This window comes from Bison bison, unplaced genomic scaffold (genome assembly GCF_000754665.1).
Source record: "Bison bison bison isolate TAMUID 2011002044 unplaced genomic scaffold, Bison_UMD1.0 scf7180017864376, whole genome shotgun sequence".
Taxonomy (NCBI): Eukaryota; Metazoa; Chordata; class Mammalia; order Artiodactyla; family Bovidae; genus Bison; species Bison bison.
Window position 1 is genome coordinate 10,940,417 of NW_011494948.1, and position 14,099 is coordinate 10,954,515.

Sequence of the window (14,099 nt, forward strand, 5' to 3'; positions counted from 1 at the left end):
CTTACATCCTGGCCCTGTGCTAAATGCTAGGTATGTGGTAGAACATTTAATCCTCATTAGTCAGCTATGATATCTCCACTTCACAGATGAGAAAGCTAAAGCCCAGTTAGGTTGGGTGACTTGCCAAAGGACTCATGGCAACTTGTGTCAACCTAGGCAGGCAGCATTCAGAAACCACATTCTTATTCACTGCAGTATATATACCATGTCTTGACTTCTTGAATGAGTAAACGAATGATCTCTAATTCTGACAATTTATCCTGAAAAGGACTTTTTGCTGAACAGACGCTCCACCAACCCCTCTTTCAGTCCCAGCAGCTGCCACATGGCATCTGATATATCTGTTCAGCGTTCAGAGACCCCTGACTGTCACAACACCCCCGACTGATAAAACAGTAAGACTCCGACCTGGACTTCCAGCCTCTGGTCTGGCTCCTCCAGGTTTGGGCAGAAGTCTGCACCCAGCAGTCTGCCAGCACATGCCACTGGGACCTGGGGGAACATGGCCGAGTTAGATGCTGGGTGTGGAGGCTCTTGAGAACTGCACACAAACACACACAACCCAAACACAAGGACATCCCAGCTGCAGCTCTGCAACAGGCCGTCATGGCCTCACAGGGTTTGAACACTCAGTAGGTCAAATATATTGTAAACATCATACACCCAAGTTTACTGACTACCAAAAGGTAAATTCTAAGAAGAAAAAATACACATAAATGTTGTTGTCCCTTGTATCCACAGCACATAGCACAAAAGCAGGCATTTAATATCCGTGGACTGTAAGAAGGAAGAGAGAGGAAGGGACATCGGGGGGGGAGAAAGGGAGGAAATGAGGGAAACGGAAGAAAAAAAAACAATTTCTGCTTGAAATTGGTGGCTTTTTTTCTCTTACCTTTCTTAAGTGGGAATTCAGAAAACTGTATTCTATAATGCCTAAAGTTCCTTTCCACTCTTAAAAATACCTGTTCAAATTTATTTTTTCTCTTCCTGGTGTAGGCCAATAATTACCAACATGTACTATTTATTTACTGCATTTAAATTATATTTAAGAGCCTTATGTTTGCTCTAACAATACAAATGACAAAAAAGGTATGATTCAGTGAATGTTTCTCTGTATCTAGAATCTTACAGTGAAAGCCACTAGGATTCCCTTTCAAAACTGTTACCTATTATAATTAGCCAATCTCATTATGAAATATTGCCTACTTAGTAGTCACTTGGCTTACTTCATTTTTAAATGTTTAAGATAGAAAAGGACTTAGATTCCATTGAAACCTATTTTCTGCTTTTTATAATTTTCTCTATACACTACTCAATATTTCCAAATATATACTACCTCCATTAATCATACAACTATCTTGACGTTCAGCCACTAAGTTGTGTCTGACTCTTTGAGACCCCATGGACGGCAGCACGCCAGGATTCCTGTCCTTCACTATCTCCCAGAGTTTGTTCAAAGTCATGTCTACTGAGTCGGTGATGCCAGTCAACCAACTCATTCTGTCGCCCCCTTCTCCTCCTGACCTCAGGCTTTCCCAGCATCAGAGTCTTTTCCAAGCAGTCAGCTCTTAACTATCTATGTGTATTCAGATCTCAATTCATCAATCAGTTCCATCTCACCTGTGTCTTCTTTCCCTCTCCAAGGCCCCCGTCGGTGTTTTATTTTTTTAACTCCCACTGGGATCATCTATGCCCATCTCTTTGTTCAGAGATCATTTTTCAGCCAAGAGTGCTACCTTAGAAGGTATTTCTTTCTTTCTTTTGACCAACAAATCTGTTCACTTTTCTAAATTTAAGCAATTTTCAATGAACTCCACTTTGCAAGTTCACTAGTGAATATCACTAACATATATTTTTTAAAGAATAGTCAACTTTTCAAGCATTTTTAGGTCCAACCTGTCTGTTCCTTTCAACTCTCTTATTCTTTCTTCCTGCCTATTTCCATAAGGTGGTGTCAATAGAATGAATACAGGCTGTCTTTGAAATTAATCACTCTTCATCCATATATTTCCTGACTTGGAGCCTGAGAAGGGAAAGGAGCTCACACTTACCGAGCACTTGTAATGTGTGAGTCGCTGTGTGGGTACCTTACATCAAGAGAAACTGTTTTTTCCTTTAAACAGTCTTACTGTTTTAAACATTCTTACTGGTAAAGAATCTGCCTGCAATGCAGGACACTGGGGTTTGATCCCTGGGTTGGGAAGATCCACTGGAGAAGGAAATGGCAACCCACTCTAGTAATATTGCCTGGAAAATCCCATGGATGGAGGAGGCAGTCCGGTACAGTCCATGGGGTTACAAAGAGTTGGACACGATTGAGCAAATTCACTTTCACTTTTCATGGGGTATGAGGATCTACATTTGGCAAAAAAAGGGAAGCTTTAGAGTAGGTAAATAATTAACTCAGAGGCACATGCTAGAAAGTTACAAGGCCCAAACTTAAGATGAGAAAGAGCAAGAGCATATGTCAAAGAAGTTAATGAAAAACACATAATCGTTGCATTTAGCGGCATCCATTCTAGAGGCATGTGTGGATGCTTCGTATGTTAGAAATAACAAAGAAGACAATTAAAGGAAATGAAGAAAGTATCACCAGAAATAAAGACTTACTACTCCCCACTCTTTGGTCCAGGACAACACAGGCAAGGTTAAAGGGGACTGCTCCTCTGACTTGAGGAGTGAGCAGGAAATGGGCCATGGAGAAATGCAGAGACGCCGCATCTGTGTCGTGTCACACACAGAACGATGCTGATCCCACCCCACGATGACACACAGGGGAGCGGGGAGGGGGGCCCAGTGAGTTGGGCTACAGTAACTCTCCCTAGGGTACAAAAGAAGAACTGGGGAAAAATTACTCTTAGAATATTTCCTATCAAAACAACCCCTCAAAAGCTTCCTATGAAACCTTAATGAAGGTGATTACTTAACTGATTACAGCAGATTCCATAAGCCAGAAGGTATATGCTGCAAATGAAGTGTAAACAATACTTCATTTCATATACACAGAAGAATTCCCACTTACTTTAATATTAGTTGACCATATCATGAAGTTTCTAGTTCCTTTCTACCCTCACAGACGGCATTTATAAACACCCTCAAGAGGCACGGAGAAAGTTAAACAACTACAATTACACTCAATTACAACCTCAAACACTTAGAAATACACAGTTTCTAAGAGAAAACAAAAAGGTCTGTGAGCAAGTTGGGAGGAAACAGTGCCAGGCTACTGGAACGTTTCAACCATCCAAATCACAAAGAGGAACTAAGAGGAAAGTGAGGCACGCTCTCCATCTTAGAATCCTAGAATTTCTGAGCAGAAAAGAAAATCCTTATGATCCGTGCAAATGGGCTTCCTTAAAGATGAAAACATTTGAGATCTGAACTAAAACCACAAAGTCTCACTCATGAGTTCACCACCTAACAATACGCCCCCACCGGGCCCACCACAATTAGGGCCATTAATTATCAGACAGGGGAAAAGTGTAAGGGGGAAGGCAAGCTATATCTGTTTCCAGTTCCTCACAATGTCCCAAGGAAAATATAAAGGATATAAAAGCTGGATAACGTAATTAGTAATCACTTTACACACCTAGACAATTAGGCCTTTGGATTCAGAAGTCTTAGTAGTTAGCCAGCTAGTTATAAGCAATCAAAAAATTCCTGTCAGAAATAGCAGACATTAAAAAAAAAAAAAAAATTGGCCATGCTATACAGCATTGCAGGATCTTAGTTCCCTGACCAGGGATAGTTCCTCGCCCCCTGCAGTGGAAGCACAGAGACGTAACAACGGAACAGCCAGGGAGCTCCCCGTAACTACTTTTGACTCCACCTTAAGATACTAAAATACGACGTGTTACCTCCGCTTTCAATGCAATGAAAAATTCAAATTGATCTGGAGAATTCCAGTTTTATCCTCTTGTCTTTATGCTAATAATACTCAGTGTGCATTTCAACATCATACTCTAAAACACAATTTACCATGATTTTCACAAAATTTTCACAGTGATTTTTATCTCTGGAAAGTAGTAGGACAAAGAAGACTTTTTAAAATTCTTTTTTGGGTCTTTGTATATTTTGGTCTTAAATAAATAAAAAGACGTAAGTTAAATATAAAGAAAACACTAACCTGATCAGCTGACACTTCTAAACAGTAGGCTGAGGGTTTCATTACGGATGGTAATTGTCTAGCGCTCATCTAAATTGCATTCGGCTGGTGCCCTAACAGGAAGTAAGAGGCCCTGAAAGGGACCCTCTAGCATCCCCTGGGAAGCTGGGGCTGAGTGCATATCTTCTCTCCTGTACATACCTCAAAGGAATCACGGTGTGCAAGAGAGCTATTTACAACTTACTTTGTGTATAATCAGCAGAAACAAAAGATATGACAACAAGCATAAAGGCCTCTCTCTTTCTCCTCTCAGGAGAATTCAACAAGGGAGGGCCAGTGGGCATTCACTTCAGTGTCAAAAGGGCTTCCAGAAAACACATTTTCTGTGGGGTAGGGAGGAAACATGGCAGGCTTCCTACACACACACACACACACACACACACACGATCTTATGTTTACTGAGATCACACATAAAGACTGTTAGAGACCAGACTTCTGAAGAGAAGACAGAAAAAGGCTCCACATCACAACTACCGTTCAAACTACTTGAAGCTTGTTAAAAAAACACTTGAAGCTGAATGGGTGTAGCAGGTGGGTGCAGAAGGTGGAAAGGAAGAAAGAATAAGGCACAGAAGTGATAACTTGGGAAAAGAAACATGTTACCAAGAAAAGGGCTTATAGAGTCTGGGGTGCTTCTTGCAAAACCAGGGCACATTTGAACTTTAATTTTATTTTTAAACATTAAACATTCAGGTAGGCATTTGCCTGATAGGCACTATAAAAAGTCAGAGCCTAAATAAACTAACTTCCATGCCAGCTCAAGTCTCTCTGGTGAAGCTGGCCGTAAGCCCAGAGCAGTGCTGAACTATATGTGTTTTGGTGGCTTCGGTCTAGCAATGAAGGAATGAAGCAAAGGAGATGAACCCAAGGAGAACCTGGAAAAGAATGGAGAGACAGAATTGGTTTTAAAAAACAGAGGGACAGAGAACAGTCCCGTAAGAGGACTCAGGAATATGGGCGGGTACAAGCTCCGTTACATTCCAAGTCAGAGAAAAGCAGTAACAGCCTCATGTCAGTGGTTAGATGACGCCAAGCAACAAGAAGAAAAATTACCCAGATAACACAAAGAATTCAGGCAGACCATTCTGTGAAATGGATTTGACAGTAAGCTAGCCAGGAGTTGCTTGTGAGAAAGAGCAGATAAAGAAATAAATTAATTACCCCACACTGTAAAGACGGGGATGCATGTTAAACACAGTGCTGCAAATAAGAGAGAGGAATGAATGAAAAATAAGGAGAGCTAAGTTGCTGGATGTGCAGATAATGTCTATCTTCATCTCTCAGGCAATGATTTAATGAAGGAAAACATTCCAGCACTAAGCCTTCCCAACCATGGAACCCAAGGCTAAGACTCAGAAGGGCCAAGTATACAGCATCTAAAGCTTAAGAATGAAAAACGTCACTTCGTGATGAGAAAGGAACTGCTGAGTCAAAACAGCATTTATCCAGCTGCCAATACAGAATGGCCAGAAATATGCTGGTGCTTACAGAGACCTTAGATGATGCAGGATGTTATTCATAGGAAGGTGAGAAGGACGAGCAAGGTGTTGCAGGGAAAGAATTGAGCAGGGGGGAGGACAGTCTTCTCCAAGTCATCCAGGACAGTGAGCTACAGGATCAGGATGAGAGGAGAGAAAGCAGAAGAGGGTTAAGGTTCTGCTACTCACCAGGCTGACAGATACAGAAGATGACTGGGGATGGGGGGCGGGGGACCGGAGGAGACCACATCCTCCCAGGAGCCAGGACCTGCCTAAGTGAGATTCAGTCTCTCTCTGCCTCGGGAGCTGGTCCTCTGGGGTACGCTAGGGCCCTGGGCTCTGTGATGGAAGCAACCGCTGCAGGTATGATTACAGGGGATTTTCACAGCCACAAACAACAACAAAAATACCCTGTTTTTTCTACTGTGAAATGTGGGATAAGAGATAAAAATCTCTCTTCCCTGGTGATATCCTGAGGAGCCTGATGGACCATGAATAATGCTAAAATTACACAGGATCTTTCTAACAGAGCCTCAGAGGGCTTTACACAAAATATTTATTAATTCCCCCATCAGACAAGTAAGGGGTGGGAAGGAAATTTCCACCACACTCTTTTTACTATATTTTTAAACAAGAAAACTGAGGCCTGTCACTGTGCTCTCCCCTCATTTGATAAGTTGAATAGAGTTGAAATGAAGACAAAGTTCTCTATACTACCACGCTAGTGTCTCACTGGAAAAACCTTCTATCGTTTAACAGAGTCCATCCTTGCTTTACATGGGTTTTGGCACTAAAGAAACTGAAAAGGAAGTTATTTGCGCCTATACCGTGGGTGGACTTCAGATTCAAGAAAGAAAAGTGCCTAATTCGACTATATTCAGCTGGTTTGTAATCATCCTGGTCATTCCAGTTTACTGGAAATGGAACACCCCAAATTGTTGCTCATGGGCATATACATCGCCATGTGTGATGACTGATGATGTCAAATTTCACATATACGTATGTATATATATGCCCAGGTAAACTCTGTCTGTCCTCAAGGCTCAATGCCAACTATCCTAAAGCCAGGTAACATGCAGAGAGCACTGGCTTTGGAGTAAAACTTCTGTTTTAACCCCAGCTGTGGTATCTTCTGAAGTTGGTCAGTTAGTTCCCAATACAGAGCTTAGTTTGCTACATCTGTAAAATGGAAATAATTCTGTTTACTGTGGTGGGTTGGTAAGGCTGAAGAAGACACAGGTGAAACATCTAAGCAGATGGTAGGTACACAGCATAGGTAATGATACTTCCCTGGATACCCTGTTCTTCCCCACCCCAGCACACCATTCCCATCAGGGCTGAGAAGTTTGAGACAGGGACGGAAGGAATTTGGGGCATGCAAGCAAACCCCAAGTGTCAAAGGAATAATACAAGCAATTAGGGAAACTGAAAATTATACCTATTCAATTAGTCTCAATTAGGGGCCGGCTCCATCAACTTGTAGACAGCTTCCTAGAATGCTGTGCTGACAAAGACTATGAAGATGTGTCTGGGCCCTGAGAGACTGACTGCCCAAGTCTCCACTGGGGGAAGGAGAGAGAAGAGACACATTTTACTCTCTGCCACTCCTGCCTCAGCCAAGACCTTTACAATGAAAGGATGAGGCAATTTTCTGAGTTCACTTTCATGCTAGTGGCTTGACCTATGAATTAAAAATGAGTTTCCGATATACACTGCTATATATAAAATAAACAACAAGGACCTACTGTATAGCAGATGAAACTATATTCAATATCTTGTAATAATCTATAATGGAAAGAAGGTGAAAAAGAATATATATATATGTGTGTACATGTGTGTATGTGTGTGTAGCTGGATCACTTTACCGAGTACCGGAAAAACTGTAAATCAACTATACATCAATACAAAATAAAAGATAAAAAGTAGATTTTCCAGGGAACTCAGGTAAACGAAGTCTGAAGAAGCCTACAGTTTTGGAAAAACCCAAAACAGCAAACTGACAGATAACAGTCTAAGTCAGTGGTTCAAGCTGTATTCTCAGCCTGGGAATGTTACTAGTATCACCAGGTAACTTATCTGAAATATATTTGAAGTCTCATCTGAGACCTGGGGCTTCCCTGATAGTTCAGCTGGTAAAGAACCCACCTGCAATGCAGGAGACCTGGGTTCGATCCCTGGGTTTGGAAGATCCCCTGAAGAAGGGAAAAAATTCTCCGGAGTTCTGGCCTGGAGAATTCTATGGACTGTATAGTCCATGGGGTCGCAAAAGTGGGACACGACTGAGTGACTTTCACTGAGACCTACTATGACAGACTCCATGCGAGGCGGAGTCGGGCTGGTTGGTTTTATGAGCCCTCCAGGTGATGCTGATGAGCACAAAAGTTAGAGAACCACTGGCCTAAATAAACTTGAAAATCAAAAAAGAACTGGTAAAGCAAAAGTCTCCTTAAAAAAAAAAAAAGACAAAGCAAGAAGTAAGAACAAAGAAGCAAACATCAGGGCATAAGGTTTGGGATCTCGGAGAGTCGGTGTCAGGAAAGGAGACTTTAAGAGAGAAAAAGCCCAAACGAGCAATCCACTTCAGCAGCACTGTTATGGGCAACTCCGTGGATGCTGCAAACATGAGAAGGAAATAACTTGGGGACAGACATTAGCTTTAGCATTTAAACTAGAAATCACATTAAAAGGACCCTTGTCACCTTGAACTCAACCACGGGATTTGCACCACTCTACCTGTCTCTCTGGTTTTTCACAGCAATCAAGAACAACACTGAACTGAACTCTCTAATGAGGGCACAGAGACAACTTTCAACTCATGATCACCAAGAATTTCTTTTTTTTTGGACAGGGTGGCATTTTTTAGCAAAGAGTTCACTTGGGAAGAAAACAAGTTCATTTCACTTGATCTTCACTCAGGGACGGCAAAAAATGAGGCAAATCAATGGATTTTTTTCCCCTCCCTAAATTTCACAACACTCAACAGAAGCAGATGACTGGAAAAGGTATACATGAGAAAATGGAAAGGGGAGTTTAAGGAATGAAACATGATAGAAAAATGTGCCACATGCCAGAGAGTGAAAGAGAAAATGTTATACCTACCCCTCCCCAAAATTCAACATCCCATGTTACTTCTTGAACCACATACATTAAGCCTATTATGATTTAAAAGAAAAAAAAGTGTAAGTTGCCATACAATGAGTACTTAAACTAGATTTAATGCACAGTGGTTGTCTAGAGAAGCAGATTGCTGTGGACTAGTACCAAGCGGCCAGTGGAATTCTGGGGTGCAGAAACCAGGAGAGCTGGCAGGGAGCCTTCACCATGACGCTGAAGCCTACAGTTCAGCACGCCCAAGATCAATGAAGGAACATGCTTCTCCTTGCATGCAAAGCTTGAACACAGGTAACAATAAGAGAAGAAAGGAAATGGGAAGGCAGATTCACCCCTGCTGCTCCCTACAGGAAAACCTTTCCCAACTCAAGCGTAAGTCGTACCGTGCACTGAAATCACCCCTTGGAACCTGCTGAGGACCTCAAACTAAAAAGAGAAAATGCACAGAAGGATACAAGGCTGATTTCTGTGGAAGACCCATGCTCCTCCTACCTACTCCACCAGCTTCCCAACCCTAGATCAACTGGGGTGAGGTCAAGGGAAGGTGAAAAGCTGTACACAGTACTCTGGACCAAACAGGTGAAAAGTGAGCCTCAACTTCTCCCACCAATGGCACCTCGCTGTTACCGAGGGTCTCAGGAAGTGGTGAGAAGATACAGTAAGACAGACTTCCTTACATTGTCCTTGAGGATCTTATAAGGTGTTTTTCAAACTGAAATCCTTTACTCCTGAAATCTAAAAGAGGTTTAGTAGACAATAGAACACTTTATAAATGATAAAACTCATGGTTTTCCATTTTGTGTGCTTTCGATGTTCACAGCTTCAAATAAAGATAGAGTTATTCATGTCAATAACTTACCATAATAAACGCTGTTACAATGCCATTTTCTCTCTACATGCTTTCCTTTCAGATGTCATGCTCGCCCCTGGTTTCATCTGCCACCTGTATGAGAACAATGCTCCCCAATCCCTATTCCTTAACACTCACGTGAATTTTAGTCTTGCACTTTCAAGCTCCCACTTGAAATTTCCAAGTGTTTAGTTAACACCTAGAGATAAACAAGGATATGGGTTCACTGCCTACCCTTCTTTACTACACCTCTACCCTGACTTTGTTGGCTTTTTTTTTCTTGCATTAGTATCGCCAGAATCCCATTAACAAAGACTGAGAACTATAGATGATGATGAAAAGCCTTCTCCTTATTTCCAAAACCCAGTAAATTCTGAAGGCCTATTTTCCCACTCCCATCCCCTCAGCTGTCCTCCCACACACCTTGCAGATCATCTCTCTCCATCTAGACCATTTCTAACAAGAGAATGCTCAGACCTTTGCCGTAACCCTTAAGTGATTGATAATGCATTTCACACTCATCAACCAGAGCTATGTACCACCCCTCCAACTGTCAAACCTATTCCAGATGTTCCCCACAAACTACCAATTACAAATTTCCTTCCAGGCCCTCTACAGCCTAGCTCCGCCCTGCCCTTCCAGCTTCATCTCTCCTCCTCGTTCATGACAAATACTTAAGTGAAGTGAAGTCGCTCAGTCGTGTCCAACTCTTTGCGACCCCATGGACTATAGCATACCAGGCTCCTCCGTCCATGGAATTTTCCAGGCAAGGGTACTAGAGTGGGTTGCCATTTCCTTCTCCAGAGGATCTTCCCAACCCAGGGATCAAACCCAGGTCCTCCCACACTGCAGACAGACACTTTACCATCTGAACCACCAGGGAAGCCTTAAATCCTTAAGAGACAGTCTAATCATAATTACACTTAATGTCTCCTGCATATGCTCTAGCTTTCCTAATTTGACATAGCTCTCATACCGCTTTTTTCTGGAATACCCTCCCCTGCACTAAACTTTTTTTTTTTTAATTATTGTGGGGTTTTTTTGACTGCACTAGCTCCTCCTCACTGTGAGCTGGCCTTCTCCAGCTGCGGCGGGGGATACTCTCCAGCTATGGTGCGCACGCAGCTCAAGTTGTGTGCTTCGTCTTTTTTGTGAAGCAGACTCTGTAGCACGCTGGCTCAACAGTTGTGGTTTAGTTGTCCTGAGGCATCTGGGATCTTCCCTAGCCTGGGATCAAACCCATGTCCCCTGCACTGCAAGGCAGATTCTTAACCACTGGACCGCCAGGGAAACCTTGCACTAAACTTCTGAACATCTCTATTTCTGGAGGCCATTTCTTCCATTAAGTTTCCTGATACCCACAGGTAGAAGACATCTCCCTTGCCAGCATTCTACTACCCTCATGGCAGTCAGCACTATACAACTGCAGACTTTAAAAACACTACATGTTTTTCCTCCTGAAGGGCAAGAACTTACTGGCTTCTCCTTAGTTTTCTCTCAATCAGCTTTTCACACAGCAGATACTCAACCAATGCATGCAAAATAAATAATAAATAAATCTCTTAAAATTCACCGTGGCACCAGTGACCCAATGTTACAGAGTGATTTTTAATCATATCATTATTCCACCCAATCCTCAACAAATACCCTTAGGGCATTTAGGGGCCAGTAATTCCTATTTTATAAAAATTCAAGATGCAAGGAGGTTTCTTTTTATGCACAGAGCAGTCTTCTGAGTGTAATTTAGCCTGTAAAGGTTCAGTAACTAATTCAATGTCACCCTGTTGATCTGTGGTATATTTCTGCTGAAATGATACTTCTCTTGCTAACTTTCCTTCTGACTTACTTAAGGATACCTCGAGAACCTGACTCTATCAAAGCAGTCTTCTATAGGTGAGAAAACACACAATATCTCCTCTAAAATGTAAGTTTTAGAGATACTATTTCTCTGCCCAACAAGTTGTTAACAAATATATATTGGCACATATATCTTATTTTAAAATTTACTAAGCTTTACAAGTAATGAAAGTATGAAAACCTCCTATAATAAGCTTTGTAAAGAGGTATTGATTACCATATACCTGGAAAGAAAGTAATCAACCCATTATACTACCCTCAGATAAGAAGACATTTCTAAGATGCAATGAGAACAGTGTATAGACAACTGGGGATAGACTTCCAGCCCCCAGCAGTTTCTCCTTTGTTTCAAGCCAGGAGCAGGCAACTACAGCCTCTGAGCCAAATGCTAGACTGCTGCCCACTTCTATATTAATAAATAAAGTTTTATTGAAACACAGCTGTACCTATTCCTTTATATACATATATATTCTACCGCTGTTTGTGGCTACAAAGACAGAATTGAATAGTTATTACAGAAACCCATGGCTTCTAAACTATTTACCATCTGGGCCTTTAGAAGAGGTTTGCCAACCACTGTTTTAAAATATACAAAATTGTATCCCTTTTCCCAGGAACATCACTTTCAAGAAATCCCCTTTAGTAAATAAGAATACAAGTACACAGAAGAATGTCCATATTGAGGCACCACTCTTTGTAAATTAAATGAACTGGCAGCAACCTCAATGTCCACAAACCAAGAACTCATTAAGTATATTAGAGTACAATGATACACTAAGACTCCATTAAAAATTATGATGGATAGCTTTACTTACAGACATGGAAAGATACCTATGACATGCCCGAGTTTAAAAAGTCATGTACCCATAATCCTTCTATGTAATGAGCATCTATCCATACACCTGTTTGTATATATAAATGAGAAAGGATGACTAAAAAAGATGTTAATAAAATGGTTCCTTGGTGGCAGCCATTCAGGAAGAGTTTACTCTCTTTGTAGTCTTCTTAATGAGATTTTCACAATGAAGATGCACCCTTTATAAAAGCTGTTAAAAAAAAACTTTAAAACTTAAAAATCAAAGTCAGCATGCTATGCTTAGGTTCTGCGTTATATAAAAAGCACAAGGTTTTTCAGAAAATAAAGGCGGGGAGTTTGTATTTTCTTTTTGGTTAGGATAGGGCTTCTGGGTTGGTTGGTACTGTTTCTAATCTGCCTTTTTCTTAAAGACAGAAAGGCTCTTCAGCTCACCAGTAGCCTGCATATCTATGAAGCTGCATCCCCAGCGTGACACCCTCCTCTGTGGATTGGAAAAGTCCCTTACCAAAGCATACATGGGTGAGGAGGAAGAAGAGAGGTTAAAAGAACAGCCCCTCCATGGAAATGTATTAATTCAATCAGCGTCTTGCTTCTGGGTTACCATAAAAAGGTTCATAAAGTACCCAAAAGCCACGCAAGATTTTAGAATTATGCTGCTCAATGACTGATTCTCAGTGAAGAGTAAGAAAGGGGAGATTTTTCCTCTACTCTCATTTTCTTCAGCCAAACTAAGCTTTAGCAAGATTGGCATAAGTATTTTTTTAAAGTGGTTAACTGAAAAGGCTAAGTGTATACATGACACAATTATTAAGAACTCAGTACCACCAGCGATACAGAGATGCTAACTAAACACTGCATAAGGCTTGCAAATTAACATCAGGAACCACAAAAGAAGAAATTGCTAATAGCCAACAGCGCCATCCTCCTCTCTGTGCCGGACACTTTACAGGCATCGATTCTAACCCTCATTTTAGTAATGAAGTAACTGAGCTTCCAAAGTCACATAAAGAAGAGACAAATTCAAGTGCAAACACATATGGCTAGAAAACCTAGTCTCTGCCACCCATGCTGATAAAATGGAAATTTAATTTTCTAATGAAGGACTGTACAAAATCCCAATATAAATTTAGCAGATGAAAAACCTTGAAATTTCTGGTCTATAAAGATACTACAAAATTACCATGTTGACTAATTTTTATAAGCAATTTATTTAAAATAGTATGTTTTTCAACATTTCTGAGTTAAATCTACCCATATTCTCCATCCTTACACTTACTTGTATATGCACATGGTGTGTATACCTTTTATGGATATGCTATACATTACACAGAGCACAACTTTTTAATATTGTCAAACTGGAATCTGTATACATTGGTAGACACAGGCTCCTGTTAAACATAAAGTGGTGACTTATTCTTTTGTGACTCTTCCCACAATAAAATTACTTCATCACTTTGGATTGAACAAAAGCTGTGCCCTGAAAATTAACATGTGAAGAGCTGTACAATGATATAGCTTTTTTTTTTTTTTTTTACGCTAGTATTTACCCCACACTATTTTTCTCTTATGTTCTCTTTTCAAATTAGGGAGAGATTAGCCTTCCTGTGAATTCCCCACAATTGCACCATGGTAAACAAACCCTTTAACTCCCAGACTACTTGGGTTTGCTATGCCTCCTTTTTAGAGGGTGTGCAGGCATTAGACTCTAATTTTTCTAAGCAAGTATTCCACAGATCAAAGATAGAACTCGGAGGCTGGACCCTTTTCTTCTAGAACAGGTCTAATTTTTATCAGTTCTTAAAGTTGGTTTCCTTGCAAAAT

General features: G+C 41.0%; 1 protein-coding gene across 12 annotated transcripts in view; it reads right to left on the reverse strand.

Annotated features, from left to right (window-relative positions):
• The window catches only part of BNC2 (basonuclin 2), a 479,688-nt gene that overhangs the window by 282,708 nt on the left and 182,881 nt on the right, over positions 1–14,099 (reverse strand). For 8 of the 12 annotated variants that reach the window (XM_010857047.1, XM_010857043.1, XM_010857042.1 and 5 more), the window contains one exon: positions 409–492. The exons of the other annotated variants lie outside the window; for them this stretch is intronic. In XM_010857047.1, coding sequence (XP_010855349.1) covers positions 409–492 — 84 coding nt within the window. The remainder of the gene's footprint in view (positions 1–408; positions 493–14,099) is intronic. 12 annotated transcript variants of the gene reach the window in all.